Here is a 20,041-nt window from a genome sequence, read left to right on the forward strand (position 1 = left end):
TTACACTATTTGGCAGATGACTAAGACAGAGCCATCAAGAAGTTGTGACTTACCAAAGGTCATTCCAAGAGTCCGTGGCAAACCAGGAATCTTTGTTCCTGTTTCACTGTTGTAGACCATGCACCTCTCTCTCTCTCTCTCTCGTGGTGGAGAAAATCGTTGACCATGTAGATTTAGAAAATGTAAGTTTGTTTGTGGATTTCCCATGGTTCTAATTCCCCTTTCAGGTAAATCACTTCTGGACTCTCTCCCTTCTCCTTGTTAGAACTGCTGTGGAAACTCCCTCCAGTTAGAGCTTGGTGGAGGACCTGCTCTTCTTTAATGGCTGCTGCTGCCGGTTGATTGGCAGGATACTTCAGGGCTCCTTATTGCTTGGGAGAAGACTGCTACTGCCCTTCATTTTCCAGCGTGGTGATAGCTTTTCATCACTGTCTGTGGGGAAAGATGCCGTTACCTTTTGGGCTCAAATTGAAACGAACTCGACGTTACACAGTGTCCAGCAAGAGCTGCTTGGTGGCCCGCATCCAGCTGCTCAACAATGAATTTGTGGAGTTCACTCTTTCTGTGGAGAGCACCGGCCAGGAAAGTCTGGAGGCTGTGGCTCAGAGACTCGAACTGCGGGAGGTAAGAAAATTGGCAACTTCTCTAGCCATCCCTTTAAAGGAGTTACCCACTACAATGATTCCCTACCATTTTAGACCAGTGGTTTTTAACCTTTCTTCATTTGTGGGCCCCTAAAAAATTTTGAATGGTGGCGTGGACCCCTTTGGAATCTTAGACCTAGTCTGCGGACCCCTGTTTGAGAACCACTGTTCTGTGATAATGACAACCTTTTATGGACCCCTTAGACATAGTCCATTGATCCCAGGTTGGAACCACTGTTTTAGACAACTATGCTACTTTACCAAATTCTCTCCTGTACCAGCCACCCCAGCATGTTCCTTCAACTGTGAATGCTCTGATCCACAGTGCAACTTGGATGGCTTCAAAATCCAGTCTCACAATTTATGTTGTAGGGTTAGACTAGAGAATGGGATGTGGACAGAAGCAATGAACCATGTTTCAGCCCACAAGCCTGAAGAGCTGGCCAAAAGGACAGTAGTTGTCACTTCTTGTACAGTGCTGAGAATATTGTCAGAGTTTAAGACAAGTAATGACCATTCCTGCCTAAACAGATCATAACAGAGGGATACAGGAAGTAGTGGGCGATTTGGAGGCAGGTGTTAATTTAGAATCTCATTTTTTTCCCTTTTAATCAGTTTATAGAGCTTACGTGAAAGAAGTGTCTCTTTAAGAAAGAGGTATTTGAATGAGTAGGGTCTCAGGGCACTGGTGCTGTGCAAAAAAGCACCAGTGCTCATGGGCGGGCACGTGAACTGCCGGCTCGGGGAGGTTAGCCCCCATCCCCGTCTGTTCTGTCCGAAGCGCCTCCCTTTCCATCCCATCCCCCACCAGAGCTGCCGCTGCGGCCTCCCCCCAACACTACCGCGGCCACCGGCCCAGTCCCATGGCTTGTCCCCCAGCCCCAAAGGAATGCCAGGAGGGCAGGAGTGTGCGGCCCCAGCCCGGAGGGTGGGGGTGGGCAGCCACTGGCTGCAGCCTCAGCTCCAGAGTGCAGGAAGGCAGGTGGAGCGGAGCACTGGGGGTTGGAGCCAGAGGACTGGAACCGCACGCAGGGAGCATCACGGTCACGCCTGGGTGTTTAGGGAGGCAAAGTCTCCCCCAGCCTATGCGACCCACCGCTCATGCCAGCACTAATACATGTACTGTGGACTGGGTATGTGCAAATATACATACCATGAGTGTAAGCTAGACCAGGGGTTCTCAAATTTCATTGTCTTGCAGCCCCCTTCTGACAACAAAAATTACTACATTACCCCAGGAGGAGGGACCGAGACATGAGCCTGATGTCCCCTAGGCGAGGGACCCAAAGCCCCACTGCCCCAAATGGGGGGCCGAAGCCCAAGGCCTTCAGCCCCAGGCAGGGGGCCTGTCATCTGATCCCTGCCACCCAGGGCTGAAGCCCTCTGGCTTTGACCCCAGCCCTGGGCAATGGGGCTCGGGCTTTGGCCACAGACCCCACCAAGTCTAATGTCAGCCTTGGCGACCCCATTAAAATGGGGTCGTGATCCACAGTTTGAGAACTGCTGAGCTAGATAGTTGAGCTAGCAGATGGCCCATTAAATGCACAGTTGGCCAGGTGCAAATGCTTGACTTCAACTAAAAGTCAACGTATTTGCATACACAAATTAGTTTTGAAAAGAAGGTTAAACATTATGGAGAACTCTCTAGTAACTCAGATTTACCTCTGTCCCACACAAATCTGATGATGATCCCTCTTTTGTATTTTGATTTATTTACACCTGAAGTGCTGAATTGTGAAACTGGGCTTACAGAATCCTTACCTACCTAGAACCTTTGTTCACACAGATCTCTTTTTAAAGGGAGACATTTATTGTTGTTGTAACTCTATTAGCTTCAGTCTGGTGGTGTGAGAGATGAATTTGACCCCAAGGGCTGGATGCTGTTGACACAATTTGGAAATTGGCACATATCCCAGTCCAACTCCTTGCTACATCCATGTATTGTGTATTTTGTACTGCGCTCATCTGACTTTTTGTTTGGGGGGGGGTGGAAATATAAACTGGAAAATGTACAAGACAGAAATGGGCATATGTTGCACTGTAGTACTAGAAAAGAGATGCCTCTGAATGCTGCTTTGTATAAGAGACAAACAGAGACAAAACCCCAGATTGCAGTACACAACAAAAATAGAAGAGCAAGCTGGAAAGGCTATAGGATTACTCTGTTTAGTTAATTAATAACTTGTTGATTTTTCCAAAATATTGAATTTCCAATTTCAAGCAGCTTCAATAGCTATTGAGCAAACAAATTTAGGGCTCAGTCCTGCAGACAGTTACTGTTGTGCACAGCATTCATTACTTTAGAACTGCTCATGGTATTAAGCATTATACAACAGCAAACGTTTGCAGAAATGGCCTCGTATTCTGTATTAAAAATGGTTTGATAAACATAAGAAAAGTCAATGGATTTGTTCTGGGGTTATGAGCACTTGCTTACTGTGGGATCCATTAGCTTCCATCTGCCTTCTTGTCATTTGCCATCAGTTGACTTTTTAAACTTTATTCTTCAAAATTTAATATACCACATACTTTTCTGCAGCAGTTACTAATTCATTGTCTTGTGTTCTCACCATGCTATATTGTGCCTGGGGGGAGGGAGGGGGGGAAATACTACAAAAGTAGTTATATTGGGATAGTGCCAGTCTATACTGTAGCAGGCTGTGTATCTGTTCTTTTATGCTGATGGTCGAGTGTGTGTGTTAGTGGAGTTTGGTGACATCTGAAAATAGACTAAATTGACAATCAGAGCCAATTTGCAGTAGCAGGTGGAGATCTTATTATATCTGGTTTGCAAAAGGATAGTGTCATGGGCTTGATCTCCCACAACAACCTTTTGGGGTGGTGCAGAGCCCTGTGCTTCAGTCCTCAGTACCTAAGCAGTCATCAGCACAAGTCTAGATGTGGGAACCTCTGACTGAGTCCCAGCGGAGTCTACTCGTTGTGGGGCTCTCGGAGGTACCCAAAATGACAAAGGAAAGCAAACAAACTACTGGAAGCTGACGGCAGGCCATCTTCCTACAAGGGGCTTCCAGCAGTCTGTAACACAGTTCAGCACCCTCAGGCAAGTCATTGACAGTTCTAAACCAGCCATTCAGGATCTGGCCCACCTTCTGTTCAGGAGGCTCAGACTGACAACCATGGCCATGCAAGCAGGCTTTGTCCTTAGCTGCTACCCTCGCCAAAAGCTGAAGATAGGAGGTCTGTTCTCCTCACAGCACTGCACCCAACTGAGCTGGGCTTCCCACCCTCCGATTTTTTTGTTTTGTTTTGTTAAGGCCCTTTCTCCAGACCTGAGGTGCCTTGCACATACAATGGGGAAGGGCTGCTTAAGTTCATTAATGCTCTTTAACATCTTCTGGTCCGGTGCAGGATTTGTGTACTCCATCACACGCAGGCACTGTCTACCCTGCCTGACCTAGTCACACTTATCAAACCATTTACCTGGTGTTGGAGTGTCAGGGCAGGGGGGTGTTGTGTACAAGGCTGGCAGTTCCTCCTAGTGGCTATACTCTTATGTTACCCAACGGCGCGAGTCTGGTTGCTTTGCACAGCGTCTAGAGTCGGTGGCTGGGGTTAGGGGAACCCAGACCCACTCTGCAAGATGCCACTGATAATTTATTAATGTATGAAGGACCCTCAAGTCCATCAACATTGATGGGAATTGAGGGTGTTCAGTACCTTGTAAGATCATGCCTGTTGAATGGGGTGTTAGTTACTACCATGAAAAGTAGCAACATCAGAAAGTGGTTCAGATATTGTATAAGGCATATACATATATGATGCCTGAATTATGCATGCAACCTTAACAAAGAGCCTTTTGCAACAAGATTTAAAAAAAAAATAGTATGATTTCTGAATTTTTCATTCACTTCCTGTTAACTCCATTGCATTATTTACTTACTATATACAGGATTCTGAGAAATAGCTTAAGGGTTTTGCGTTAATACTGTATTTTTTAACAGTAATGGAGGTAATGTATTGGAGGTAAAAGTATCAGTGTTTAAATCATACTGTGTATCACTAGACACTGGCTTTTACCAATTCCAGCCTCTATATTAGCAAGGTAGTATGGTATACTGGTTAGAGCACAGAACTAGGAATCGGGAGACTTGAGTCTGTTGTTGACTTCATCTTTTGACCTGTTATAAACTTAAAAAAAAAAAAAAAAGAAAATGTACTGAGGAGAATATCTTGTGGTATTCCCAGAATGTGAATCAGAGGCAACATAAATATAATCCCGCTCTCTTAATCACAGACCCTGGGCAAGAAGCCAAGTCAAAAACATGCCTTCATTAAATTCACCCTTAATCGTGCTTCAGTGAGACTATCCTGATGCTGCTAAAAGAGGGGATATAATGAAAACCTAGGACCTCTGTTTATCACAAGACACAGTCCCAGCCTTGCAGATGTGAAAAAGGATCAAGTGCTGTGGTTGTGAAGCTGTTGACTGCAAACAGGATGAAAGTTGTGTGTGCGCGCACACTGGCATGCACATTTGCACATGGCATGCATCTGTGGCATGAATGTGAGCAAAAGACATTTTAAACCAGAAACATCTTGTAAATGTTAATGCTATTAGCCATCTTCAAAGAAGTGGAGTGAATTTTTAAGAATAAACTCTCTGATTTTTTTCCCCTTTATTTCTGTTATGATTATGAAATTTCTCTTTCAAAATGAAAAATGAAGGGGCTAATCCGGCTGGTCTTGCACAAGTGGAGTTGGTTGTCACTGGAGTTGTGTGTGTGAGTGAGGTGAATATTTGGCCCCACGTTCTGAAAACACTGACAAGGGAGCCTGTCAAAAGCTGTTGAGAAATTCCTGGAGAGGGTTGGAAGGTGGCACATGCCTTTATTTATTCATGTATTTATCTTGGGTCTGGACAGGGTTGCCAACTTTCTAATCGTACAAAACCGAACACCCTAGCCCCACCCCTTCCCTGAGGCCCTGCTCCCCACTCGTTACATTCCCCCTCCCTTGGTGGCTCGCACTCCCCCACCCTCACTCACTTTCACTGGGCTGGGGCAGGGAGTTGGGGTGTGGGAGGGGGTGAGGGCTCTGGAGTGGGGCTGGGGATGAAGGGTGCAGGAGGGGGCTCCAGGCTAGGAGGTGAGGCCGAGGGATTTGGAGTGCGGGGCGGGGGCTGTGGGTTGAGACGGGGTTGGGGTGCAGAAGGGGGTATGGGCTCTGGGCTGAGGGTGTGGACTCTGGGGTGGGGAGGTTGATGAGGGGTTCAGCATGTGGGAGGGGGCTCGGAGCTGGGGGTGTGGGCTCTGGGGTGGGCTCAGAGATGAGGGGTTTGGGGTGCAGAAGGGGGCTCCAGGTTTGGGGGGAGCTCAGGGCTGGGAAAGGGGGTTGGGGCTTGCGGTTGGGGCATGGGCTTACCTCAGTCAGTGGTGTATCGGGGCTAAGGCAAACTCCCTGCCTGTCCTGGCACCGCACTGCACCTCAGAAGCGACCGGCAGGTCCGGCCCCTTGGTGGGGGCCAGGAGGCTCCGTGCGCTGCTCTTGCCACAGGCACCACTCTCGCAGCTCCTATTGGCCGCGGTTCCTGGCCAGTGGGAGTGCGGAGCCAGTGCTCAGGGTGGGGATGGCACGTGCTGGCTGCTCCCGGGGTGCAGAGTGGTACCAGAACAGATAGGGACTAGGTTGCCTTAGCCCTGCAGCACCGCTGACCAGACTTTTAACAGCCTGGTCAGCAGTGCTGACTGGAACTGCCAGGGTCCCTCTTCGACTGGGCATTCCGGTCGAAAACTGGACATCTGGCAACCCTAGGTCTGGAGGGAGAAAGGAAGGATCAGGACTCTGTAGAAGTCAGTGAGGCAGAATTCAGAGACTTGAACTGTGCACAGTAAAATTTTGTTGCCCGATGTCTACAACATGTCTGATCCTCCTCAGAGAAAATACATTTGAAAATATTTGATTTTCAGTGTAATGTTTTAAAAATGTTCATTTATCAGATAAATACCTCGGTAAAGGCTGTTTTAGTCTGTTACACAAACACTATCTCAATGTTGTTGTTACTGACCTACAAATTAAAAACACTCCTAAGAAATGATATCAGAAACCACAGTGACTGATAGATTGAGCCTTCTGGCAACACCATGAATGAGGTTTGACTAACACAATCATGCCCGAGCCCACCAGAAAGGGATAAGCATGATGAAACTTTGAACATGAGCAGTACTGAGTGGTGGACTGGGATGGATGGACAAGTGTTAGGGCTCAGTCCTGCATTCTGCATGGCTGGAAGACAATATTACTTACTTCTACTGATTGTTAACCTTTGATCTTTGAACTAATAAGGAGTATGCATAACATACAGGATCTTAATTGTCTGTGTTTCCCTTTTTAAACAAAGAAGAAATCAGTGTTTCTTTTACTAAAACCTGTCAGGAACATAGCAAATTTGATCCTATCCAAAAGTATATTAATTTGACATGACTCAACACCAGGGAGCTCTGGAGTTGTTACTATCTGCTATCACCCAGGATGAATTTGGGGGCAGAGCAAGCTATGGTAAGGCCAATAGATCAGCAGTTCTCCTACATGCAGGAGTTTGAGGGAATGGGAGGTTTTCTCTAGTGACTATCTAAAATAACTGTTTAGTAGGTGCAGAATTTGTCCTCCTGTTCTCATTTACTAAGCACAAAATAGATAAGGTTTTTCTTTCAAAAACTGATTGATAGGCAGGGAGTCTTAACCATGAATTCCTTAGCTTTTTTCCAGGTTAAGTCAGAACCTGAAAATAACACGTAGTTCTCTTTTTCAGAATCTATGTATTGTAATATAATTTTATAGTAACTTATACTACAATATGTTGCATCAGCTGCATTCCTCTATATAATGGATGACTGCAGAACAGGATTTGCTGTTCTTTTGAAGCACAATAGTTTTTTTATTTATATGAGCTGAGGTATGTTGAATACTTTTGCTTTTCTGTATGGTGAAGAAATGCCAGAAATTAAAAACCTGATGAATAGCTATTTGTGATGCTTTTGAGGATGAGTGTGTTGCACAGAATTGACGACAGAAAGTGAGATGAGTCCTCCTACTTTGAACAGAGAGAGAAAGTGCCCTGAAATAAATATTAAAAAGAGCTACAATTTTTAGCCATCTTGACAGTGCCAATGTTAAATAATAATAATGGACAGTAATGGGGAGGGCTTGATCTTCAAGACTGACATTTTTTCAGGAAAATGTCATTCTGCCCATTTTGATTTCTCCCCCCTGCATATCTCTAACACATATCTCCAAATTGCAAAACTGTAAAGATCCCCTGATTGCAGCTCCTAATATATCTTGGTCAGACTATAAAATTAGTCTGGTGTGTTGTCTCATTTATTTATAGTATCTTTGAGGCAGGCACCTTCTAGTTAATGTAATTTTGCACTTGTTTTAGCCACCTAGAGAATAACATTCTCCTTTTCTGTTCCAATCCATTTATTGGCCTTAGTTACTGAGTGCTCCTTTTTCTAGCTTTCATCATGAGCACTCTTAATATCATATTTGATCACTTTGTATGTCACAAAATATACAGTAGGTTGTTGAAGTTGCTTATGCAATAACTAATTAGTCACCACAAGCAAATCTCAGAAGAACATGTGACAGTCTGTAGCCCAAGCTATGTGACTTCTGACAGATGGGGAATTTATAATGTTATTAGTATGTTTGTAGCAGCATAACACCTTGTACCTATTAAAGAAACCTTCAGAGGCAACAGCAGAACTGGATTGAAAAGTCCTGAGAAACAAAGCTTCTTTTGATACTTGCCTTTAGATTCTCTTGAGATGTAAAATCAAATCCAGAGATCATGGCAAGATGTAATCCTGGGGTCACAGCAAGAGTTGCAGAGTTCATGTGAGGGAAGCTTACATTTCCACTTACTGACACATTATCTTTATAAGTTCCTCTTCAGACAGCACAAACGCAGACTAGAAGTGACCTCAAGATATTGTACTAAAATGTATTCTCCCACACAATAAAGATAAATAACCTCCATAAAGCAGCTTTCATCTTGAAGGATTCCACAATGCTTTACAAATTTAAGCTGATACATAAACGCAGCCTAATTCACCCCTGGTATGACTCCATTGCAGTCAATGGAATTAAATTAGGGATGAGTTTGGCCCACTATGTGTAAGGATTTCTTCACCAACCACTTAATTGAAAGGCAGCAGCTGATTAACAGCAACAATACACAGCAGTTTATGACAGAAGGGGAAGAGTATGGTTTCCAGTTGACGCAATAGGGGGAACTGAGGTAGGCAGAATGAAATGACCAGAATTGGAATTTGGCTAGAGCACTAAGACTCAAGCTCAGTTTTTCCTGTGGTTTCTTAAGAGACCATCAAGTGAGTGAGACCTCGGGTTTATATTTCATGTACAAGGAACAACCTCCAACAAGACCTTGCCTTTTAGCACCATTAATTTTCTACTGACAGAGAAGGTACAGTAGATCACGACCTACTATATCATCAGAACAGTGTCTCTTCCTCTGTCCCCCATGCAAATACTGACCAAACCAGGCTGCTTAGCTTGTGAAGTCCGATTGCCTCAAAGCAAGGTGGCATGCACGTAGGTGATAGAGGCAACCTTTTTCCCCCTAAAATTTTGGTTTCCATATTAGTATTCACCTCTAGACCTATTTTATTAGTTCCTTTTATTTTACTGTGCATTTTTTTCAGTGGTTCCACAATTATATAAGAGCCCAGCTATTTCTTTTCTATAATGCAGAAAATAATTAGCTGGAAAGTAATTAAGTAGAAATTCTACAGTTTTGTTTTTTTTATCTAGGTTTGATTTTCTGTCCAGGAGATAAATGACGAATAAGTTGCTATAATAAACAAACTTCACTACAGTGTTAATCTCAGAAGCTTAACATATTTTAAGAATTATGTCATGTCACTTTTTTTAGGATTGTGTAATGTCTTGTGCTACTATTAACAGACTTTTAGCAATGAGTAAAAAATGATTCTATTTTAATCAGCACTAGTATTCCAGAGTGCACCAGCTCTGCTGAGAATTCATAGGGCCAAATGCTACCCTTGAAGCCAAAAGAAGGCTTGCATGTGAATCAGAAGAAAGGATTTGGCACATAGTGTTTTATTTGCCTTTAATCTGTTTATTCTGGGCATTCAAGTGTAAACATTTTTTTTTTGGAGGGGGAGAAGGTTATTTAAATGCACACAATTACACTCAATAATATTTAAGAGTGGACACATTTCCTTATTTGTGGTCATAACTTTGATCTGTTTTTATGCAACAACATAAGTGGCCTGCTTTTTAAAGAAACTGAGTGGAAACTTCAGGCAGTCAGCACCTCTGAAAAACCAAGATACTTATTCAATATAGATCTAGATACTTATTTTGAGTCTGACAGGTTTGAAATTTTTGGCATATTTAGCCCAAATCTCAAGCCCCCCCTCATCCCCCTTTAAATTACAATCTATTTTCTTTTTCATGGCTTAGATTAAGTCTACAGCTCAGATCAAACCAAGTGAAATGGTTTTCTGGGCATTGTCACATATATATCCATTGGGTCAATTTTCATAAATGTTCATATGATTCGGGGAGATAGGGACACAGACAGACACACACGTTTTGACAGTAGGCTGCATTGGTTCAGTAATGGTGACCAAAATACTGTTAGGTTTCAGTGTCCAGCTTTAAACATTGCACTGATCCTAAAGATTAGTGGTAGCCCCTAGCTGTTACTATAATTGCTAGGCCAGCTAAATGCATTAGTACTTGGGCAGATGGACTGGACCAGTAGTAAGAACAGGTTTACATACACAAGCTTTTCACAGCAGCAGGTGCAATCTGGCAGCTCTTGGCCTATACTTCAACTTTAATTGAGGCATGAGTCTACATTATTGTAGTTGTATTCCTGTAGTTCACCTACCTTACCTTGTTTTAATGTAATTTTACATAAAAGGATGTTAAGTAGCAAATTCTAACAGTCAGAAGTTAGGAAATGCCATAATTAGGGTTGCCCATGTAACTTTAATTCATGTGCACATTATAGTATATAGTCAGTGAGCTTGTCTATACAAACAAACCATGGCAAGCTGGTCTGTGGCTCTGCCCCACACTAGCTTGCAGCACACTGCCTGTCTTTATGTACCTTGCTGATGCAAGTCTCAGTCAAAGCCTATGCGCATCTGCAGGCTACACACGGACATTTAGTCCACTCTAGGCTAGTGCAGGGCACTTTCACATCCCCACTTGCTACGGTCTAGCTGTTTGTATAGAAAAGCCCTTTTAATTACATGATCATCTACACTTTTTTTCATAGGATCCATGCCTCATTCCATGCCCAGTGGACATTGATGGGGTCATTCAATGGGTAGCTGTTCAATACTTTTTTATCCTCTTCATTCAGTGGGTGGCTTTGTCCCTGTGTGGTGGTTATTGCACACCATCCAAACACTGCACTGAACCCAAAATTATCATCTTCCGGAGTTTTTCTAGGGTGCTTTCATCCTAGTACCTTAGGTCCAGACCCACAAAGGTACTAAGGCATTATGAGCCTCACAGCCCCTTAGATACCTAGAAAATCACAGAATATCAATGCAATCTGCAAAGCCTGAATTAGGCGCCTGGTACAACGAATGGGGAGAGAGAGGCATCTCGTACTGCAATCCACAAAGCCAACTTACTATGCAGGGAGCCGACTAAGCTAGCCAATGGGAGATGCTGACTGCAGGGGTGTGTGCAAACTGCAATCCTGTCACAGAGATGGCTGCAGTGTGGCATCTATCTCTGCTAGCGATCCAAGAACCAGGGAAGATAGGCATTCTTAAATTGCATGGGGAGCCAGGAACAAAACATTTAGGGGAGGAGGACTTTCTTGATAAGCTTTAGCCTAGTCAGTCGATAGTGTACTCACCCACCCAAGATGTGGGAGATCCTGGATTCAAGTCCTCCCCTCCTCCTGCGGGGGAGAAGGGATTTGAACAGGGATCCGCCACTTCTCAGGTGAGTGCCCTTACTCAGTGGTTCTCAACCAGGGGTACGTGTATCCCTGGGATTACTAAAAGGTCTTTCAGGGGGTACATCAGCTCATCTAGATATTTGCCTAGTTTTACAATAGGCTACATAAAAGCACTAACAAAGTTAATGCAAACTAAAATTTCATAGACAATGACTTGTTTATATTGCTCTGTATACTATACACTGAAATGTAAGTACAATATTTATATTCCAGTTGATTTATTTTATAATTATATGGTAAAAATTAGAAAGTAAGCAATTTTTCAGTAATAGTGTGCTGTGACACATTTGTATTTTTGTAAGTCTTTAAGTGAGGTGAAACTTGGGGGTACACAAGAATTCAGACTCTTGAAAGGGGTTGAGAAAGGTTGAGAGCCACTGCCCTATCTATCAGGCTATAGTTATTTAACTTTTCACTTCCCAATTAATATTTAGTTATTCAGTTAGTTAACTAACAACTTCAATAGGAGAGACTGAGGGAGACCCATAGAAGAGTATCCTAAAGTCCAGTGGCTAGAGCAATCGCCTGAGAGGTAACAGATCCCTGTTCAAATCACTTCTCTCCCTCAAGAAAAGTGGGGCTTGACTGGGGGTTTCCTACATCCTGGGTGAGTCCCCCATCCATTAGCACAACCACAAAAGGCACATGTCTGACACCAAGTCAACAGCCTGGACAAATTTCAAGTCCCTGCTCCAAAGCATGGAGGTTCTAAAGCTTCCCAGTGAAACAGTTTTACACATTCTTTGAATGTGGAAAAACATGTTTTTTCCTGCTCTCATTCTCAGAAATGGCTGACCCTTTTAGTATAGGGAAGATGGGGGCGGGAATCAACTTGAGGCAGACTCTTGGCATAGGATGTTTCAGCCCTGGCAGTTAACATTGCAAAGTTATAAGGAACTGGAAACGTGGTCTTTTTTTAAAGAAAAGTGTTAGACAGTCTATAGGTGTTTCTACCTGCACCATCTATAACAGTGCATGTGTATAAACCACTTGGGGAAATTCCTTACTGCCACTGATACCAATGCACAACATTGATGCTTTATATTAATCACTATTATAATAAGAGTACTGATGGTTTGTCTGATTTTTAGATTGACATTTTATACCCATGTCCATGCTCATTGAGGACCCAATTCTGAAATTGTTACTCACAGGAATAAAGACTGCCAAATCAGACATTATTGATCCCTTCTTGTATGATGTGAAATTTAGATTTGAATGAGTCTGATTCTGCATCATGAAGTTAATGCTGCATCATGAAATGTAAACTTTCACTACCAAGAATATTACTTACTTATGTGAATAGTCTTATCCAAGTCAATGAGAATGCTCACAATAATAAAAGCTGGTGGTGTTTTGTGAATAGGCCTGGTTAATTTATATATTGGTCAACCAAAAGTGTCGTCTTCAACTACCTGGGTTTGTTTTGTTATTACATATTATGAAATATGGCATGCTATTACTGTTAAAATATTTCAGTGCTCCTGGCAGTTTTGAATCCTAAGACTATAGGTTTATAAAGCGTTCCTGTGTTAAACTGTTTTTAATCCTGTATCTCTAGCCTTTTGTGAAGATGGAGACAGTGCCAGGTTCATGCTATATGCACTTTATCTGGTATCGCAATACTGACTTGATTTGATCATTGAATTGCTTTCTTCTTTTTCAGATTACTTACTTCAGTCTGTGGTATTACAATAAGCAGAACCAGCGCCGGTGGGTGGATTTGGACAAGCCTCTGAAAAAGCAACTGGACAAATATGCTTTGGAGCCGACGGTATATTTTGGAGTGGTGTTTTATGTGCCTACTGTTTCTCAGCTTCAGCAGGAGATTACCAGGTAAACTGCACATGTTTTTAAATTCAGCTTTTAACATTCTAACATATGAATCATCTTAAAATAGACATAATTGCCTGATTTCCAACCTTTTTAAAAATGGAAATGCAGACTTAAGGCAGAAACTGTGCCCAAACTGTGGCATTTATTATCCTTTCAGTGTATTTAGACTATATAACAGGGATCGGCAACCTTTGGCATGCGGCCTGGGATGGTTTGTTTACCTGCAGCGTCCGCAGGTTTGGCCGATTGCAGCTCCTACTGGCCACTGTTTGCCGTTCCAGGCCAATGGGGGCTGTGGGACGCGGCATGGGCCCAGGGATGTGCTGGCCACTGCTTCCTGCAGCCCCCATTGGCCTGGAATGGCAAACCGTGGCCAGTGGGAGCTGCGATTCACTGAACGTGCGGACACTGCAGGTAAACAAACCATCCCGGCCCACCAGCGGATTTCCCTGATGGGCCGTGTGCCAAAGGTTGCCGATCCCTGCTATATAATAATGGAGTTACTCTTGGGATGAATTTTCCCAATGACCTTATTGGAGCCTAGTAAAGTTACTCACAGACATGCTTGCACGATCAGCCTTTCAATTTTTATAGGCTTTTCTTTCAGAGCAATACTTTGCTTCAGGAAACCAATCCAACACTTACTACCTGAAGAGCTGATAGAGGCAAGTTGTCCTGTTGTCAGCACAGTCTGGTATTCATAAACCATATTTGCAAAGTCCCATCTAAGGCTGAGCGTGATTATAGACAAAGATGGATATCAGATAGGAAATTGTGCATCCATTTCCACTGTTGTGCCTATGATCAATGAATTCACAAAGCAAGTGCCAGGAAGTGCTGTTAATTGTAAAGGAGAATCCAGTTCAGCATGTTCACTGATCAGCTCTTCAAATGGTGACTGTCAGTCTGGGTTCCTAATGTACCTTCACTTTTTAAATAATTGTATTGATTTTTGTAGATAAAAGAAATACAAACATGTAAATGAATTGGGATAGGCTCTGTACAAATAGAAATGGAAAAAAACCCGGAATCTTTCCTTAAAGCCAAATTCTAAACATCTAAACCAATGGGCTGTGTCTACATAGCCTCAATAGGGAGGTAAGGATAGACAGATTTGATTCACCTTGTCCCAGCTGCTGTTCCACTTCTTTATTTTAATGTGCATGGTGTTTACACCAGTGTGATTTATTTTTTTCACTTTCACTGAGTTACTTCTCATTTACACCAGTTTGGTTGAGACCACATTCAGACCCTGTATTTCTGCCTTACCCATGGATGTTAGGAATTCCCTTTTGCTAGAGAGTTAAATAGGAAACTATTGTAGCAGGCTGTATTGCAGGTACTATCTGTGGTAAATTTCTTTTCTCACAGAAGTGGAAAATACTTATTTTAATGTGAACTGCTGTAGTTCAGGAGTTTACTCTTAACTACTAAAGACCAAAAATTATTTTGCTGCTGCATAGACCCTTCATATTTGTGACATATTGGTACCCAGAAAATGTGTATGTATACTGTCCTGTTGGGGACAGTAGCCCTGGTGTTTTGATGAATGTTCAGTGGATAAGGGGTGAACACGATAGGGACAATGCTTCAAAGTTACTTGGGGACTGGGGTGTATGTACTGTTAACCTGCAAGGCAAAGTAAGGGCTGGCATAGCTCGGATGAGAGTGCTTGGGTGGCTAATAGGCTTGTGTTTTCAGGGAGCTGACAACCAGTTAAGCACAAGCAGACTCCCTCACTGAAGGCAGAGGGGTAACAAGATGACTCTCAGTCCTGGTTATCCTGAGAACTGTCACAACATTAACTACAGGCTTCTATGCTTTAATGCAGTGGGGTGTCTCAGAATACATCCTGCAGCTCCAACATATTATACAGCGCAGTACAAGTCCTGTTGACTTTGGTTCTCATTTTGTATGGGAAAAGCTGTACGTTTGTTTTCTTTATAAAAGGTTAAAATGCATGGTGGGCTGTTTTTCAGTTGTTTTCCAGGTTCTTAAGGGCCTGATCCAACTCCAAGACATGGAGTATTTCCATCAACTTTAACAGGTATTCGATTAAGTCCTAAACTTGGTATAGGATTCCATAGGTTGATATATCCGGAATTGTTTCAGCAAGATCAAAATATTAAAAGCTTTCACGCGTGCCATAGGTTGCCTACCCCTGATCTAGCACCTGGTTAAAGAATTCAACTTTGAGGTTTTTCGCCTTCCTCTGCAGCATGGGGCACGGGTCACTTGCTGGAGGATTCCCTGCAGCTTGAGGACTTCAATAACTCAGACATAGGTTAGGGGTTTGTTACAGGAGTGGGTGGGTGAGATTCTGTGGCCTGCATTGTGCAGGAGGTCAGGCTAGATGATCATAATAGTCCCTTCTGACCTAAAGTCTGAGTCTATAATAAGATGGGGTAGTTTGTCTGAGCATCATATATTTCTTTAGCAGGTATCCTGCAGGAAGAACAAGAAACCTACTGCTTGGTTAGGGTGATTTCCTTTTGCACAAAGGGTAGTGTGTGTTTTTGGAGCAAAGGATTTTAGTCCCAGCTCTGTGTGTGATTTATGTAGCACTGGTATCTATTGTCATATAGCACATGGCTCTGTTCTTGTGGGAGAGGGGAAAATAGTAGAGAATATGTTAAAAGGTTGCAGTGTTTAATAGTCATTGGTAAAGATGGAAAACATCTATTTTCCTGTGTTTAGTCTGGCATGCATTTATTTATTGTTTCTAATGGCATGATGTAGCTTCTGAAATGTAAGAAGACAAGATCCCTACCCCAGAAACTCTTAAACTATTTTTCAATGTGATGTTGTAAAACAGCTAGGGGGACAGGGACAATACCAATACAATTATGCAGTTAGGCCCTCATGCTGAAAAATACGTGTGTGCTTTACTTGACTTCAGATGGGACTGCTCAAGTAAGTAAAGTTGAACACACGCTTAAGTGTTTGCAATATTGAGTAATGTACAGCACGAAAAGTTTAAACTTTTAAAAAAATGTATATATTCAGAGTAAATAAATGTTTTAGTCGGCTACGTTTATGTAGGTTTTTTTCTACAGCAGTAGTAGGTTTTAAGGAAGTAATTTGAGGAGAGGCTGGTGGCTTGCTGGACTTCCTCAGAAAGCATGTTCCCTGCGTAGGGAATGGCATGGAAGAATGCAAGAAGGTGGTTGTGGGAAAGTGATGTCCTTGATGAATGGAGATGACACAGGTAGAGACCAGGTTGGATAAATTGGCTGAGAGACCCGGTTGAAGGGAATGGATTATGTACGGCCTTAAAGGGGATGACACATAGCTTGAAGTGGATGTACTGGAGAAGCAAGAATCAAAGTGATTCAAAGGGAGGAGTGATGTCAGATTGACCAGCAGCAGTGTTTTGAATGGCCTGAAGGGAAGTGGTGTGATTGTCAGAGAGGCGAGAGAAGAAGTGGTTATAGGAATTAAATAGCGCAATGAGGAGGACATGAGTACGTTCTCGATGTCTGGGCAGGTGGGAGAGATCAGATCCTGGAGATGTGTTGAAAGAAGTGGCAGGATATGGATATGCTATAGGGTGAGGGAGGAGCTGAAGATGAACACTAAGTTATGGGACTGAGTGACCAGGAGGATTGTGGTATCCTCAATAGTGAGAGAGTGAGGGAAGGGGAGGGGATTTGGAAGGAATGATGCATGCAAATTCATTGGCTTCCAAAAGATTTTTTTGGCTATATTGTACTGAAACAAAAATGAAAAAGCTGACATGGATTTTTTTTTTTTTTGTAGATACCAGTATTATTTGCAATTGAAGAAAGATATCTTGGAGGGAAACATTCCTTGCACATTAGAGCAAGCAATTCATCTGGCTGGGTTAGCTGTTCAAGGTAAACAAAGGAATTTCACTAAGTAAATTTTAGGGATGGTGACTTGAGATATTTGGATGCATATTTTATATTTGTTGCTTACACGAACACCGCCTGTTATGGTAGATACTCTGTATGTAGTTATGTGGCTCTGTGCCTGCCTTTTTTGTAAAATACATGATATTTGTTTTGAATTTATAATCATTTAATGCACCTGGATTATGGTGCCTCAGCACTTAGTTGGCCATTAAGAGCTTGATCCTCAAAACTGTATTAACTTCAGTGGGACTTACCCAAAGCCACAGAGGGAGTCAGTGTCCCAGGAGTTCCTGGCTCTCAGTCATGGGCTCAGACCACTAGACCTCATTGCATCTCAACTGCTGCAATCTCCGCCTGTTGGTTGAGAAGCAGGAGAGGGGGATGCATTTTAATAAATAAGAATGTGTCTGTACACCCATATTCTTTTCTCCATGTTGTCTCACGCCAACTTCCCCTACACCTGTAATGTGCTTGCAGAACTAGTCTACAGGACCACTATCCCACATTCAGATCTCTCCCGAAGACCCCCTTCTGCCATGATGCCTACAAGAAATTAGCTATTTAATGTTGGCTAGTTGGGGGGCAGGTTAGATAGGTTATACATATATTTTAAAAAACCTAGAAACCCCCAGAACTAACAGTTTACCTGTCTTCCCCATGACCAGACTAATTATATGTAGTCTTCCATTCCCACAACCTTTGCCTGCATTTTGTCTTCCAATATAACTACTAATAGTTTGTAAAACCACCAGCATTGGCAGGGACTTGGGGACTTGTGTAGTACATGAAACTTGTAGCTGATTTTTAAAAAATCAACTAAATGTACATATTGATAGCATCACATTTAAAGAAGAGAATTTGTTTTTCTGCTTTGTTTACCAGTGAAATAAGGTGAATTAAAAATACCTTATGTATGTAAAATCCATTGTGTTTTTTGTGTTTTTTTTTGTAGTGCAGGCCAGCCCTTTAATACTTGTCATCTACCAAGTTCTTGCTTACTCATGTTATGCTCTTGGGAGAATATAAATGTGTCTCTACTCAGTGAGTTGTTTATGGGAATGTTTCTCAATATAATCCTCTTTTTTCAGATGGAAAATATTTTATCCTGTAACTTGTGCCTTCTTCATTTGATCTGATATTGTAAGAGAGGAATTGTATGTGTTAGTAACGCACTGAAAAACCAGTGTAGGATAGTAGCTTTTGGATTGGTACCACTTGATAACTAAGGCTACATATAAGGTGGGTCAGCTGCTTTTACCAGGAACACGCACACTTAGATTTTGGCAATTGGTGATTTGTCATTGTCCCCACTGAGGAATACCACAGCAATTTGTGATTTTAATAGTAACAGTAAATCAGTTCTGAACACTAGTCTGATCATGAGTATAGTATTAACTTAATCTAAAATGGCTGAAGTCTCCTTTAAATGTGAATACTAGCCCACACAATACTATTAATTCTCAATTACAGACTGTTGTCTAAGTACTTCTCTTCAGTGAGACTTGTAAATAAGAGCTATATTTTTGTGAGTTATATTTGTATATGAAAATATGGAACAGACGTTCAGCAGAAGCCCTGGTCCCTTGAGACCGTTTCTCCTGAAGATTAATTTATAGCTTCTCGGATATTTATAGAATCATAGAAATGTAGGACTGGAAGGAACCTTGACAGGTTATTTAGTCCATCTTCCTGCACCAAGTTACGACCAAATATACCTAAACCATCCCTGACAGGTGTTTGTCTAACCTGTTCTTTAAAACCTCCAATGACAGGAATTCCACAGCCTCCTTGGGAAGCCTGTTCAGAGCTTAACTATCTTGATAGTTAGTTTTCCCTAATATCTAACCTAAATCTCCTTTGCTGCAGATTAAGCCAATTACTTCTTGTCCTACCTTCAGTGCACAAAAGAACAATTGAGCCCAGTCCTTAACAAACATATTTGAAGACTTTTATCAGAGCCCCTCCCAGTCTCCTTTCTCAAGACTAAACATGGCAGTTTTCAGAACCTTCCCTCATAGGTCAGATTTTCTAAGCCCTTTATCATTTTTTTTTGTTCTCTTCTGGACTCTCAGATTTGTTCATATCTTCCCTAAAGTGTGGTGCCCAGAACTGGATATGCTGCTCCAACTGAGGCCTCACCAGTGCCTAGTAGAGCAGACCGTTACCTCCCATGTTTTACATCTGAAACTCCTGTAAATACACCCCAGAATGATTTTTTGCATCTGTATCGCATTGTTGACTCCTATTCAATTTGTGATCCACTATCAGCCTCAGACCCTTTTCAGCAGTACTACTGCATAGGCAATTATTCGCCATTTTGTAGTTGTGCATTTGATTTTTCCTTTCTAGATGAAGTGATTTAAACTTGTATTTATTGGATTTCATCTTGTTGAGTTCAGACCAGTTCAGACCAATTTGTCAAGGTCATTTTGAATTCTAATCCTGTCCTCCAAAGAGCTAGCAATCCCTCACATCTTCAGATTTCTAAGCATATTCTCCACTCCATTCTCCAAATCATTTTGTGAAAATATTGAATAGCATTGGACACAGAACAGACCACTGCTGGACCACACTAAATACATCTCCCCAGTTTGATAGCGAACCAGTGGTAACTACTTTTTGAGTATGGTCTTTCAAGCAGTGTAGCACCTACCCTACAGTAATTTAATCTAGACCACATTTCCCTAGTTTTC

The 20,041-nt window shown here is 42.3% G+C and overlaps 1 protein-coding gene across 2 annotated transcripts in view; it reads left to right on the plus strand.

Annotated features, from left to right (window-relative positions):
* Positions 1 to 431: 431 nt before the first annotated feature.
* The window catches only part of PTPN21 (protein tyrosine phosphatase non-receptor type 21), a 51,167-nt gene continuing 31,557 nt past the window's right edge, over positions 432 to 20,041 (plus strand). For both annotated transcript variants that reach the window (XM_039536440.1, XM_039536441.1), the window contains exons 1-3: positions 432 to 624; positions 13,304 to 13,473; positions 17,233 to 17,330. In XM_039536440.1, coding sequence (XP_039392374.1) covers positions 445 to 624; positions 13,304 to 13,473; positions 17,233 to 17,330 — 448 coding nt within the window. In that variant the 5' untranslated portion in view covers positions 432 to 444. The remainder of the gene's footprint in view (positions 625 to 13,303; positions 13,474 to 17,232; positions 17,331 to 20,041) is intronic.

The sequence above is a fragment of the Mauremys reevesii genome, linkage group 4 (assembly GCF_016161935.1).
Source record: "Mauremys reevesii isolate NIE-2019 linkage group 4, ASM1616193v1, whole genome shotgun sequence".
NCBI lineage: Eukaryota > Metazoa > Chordata > Testudines > Geoemydidae > Mauremys > Mauremys reevesii.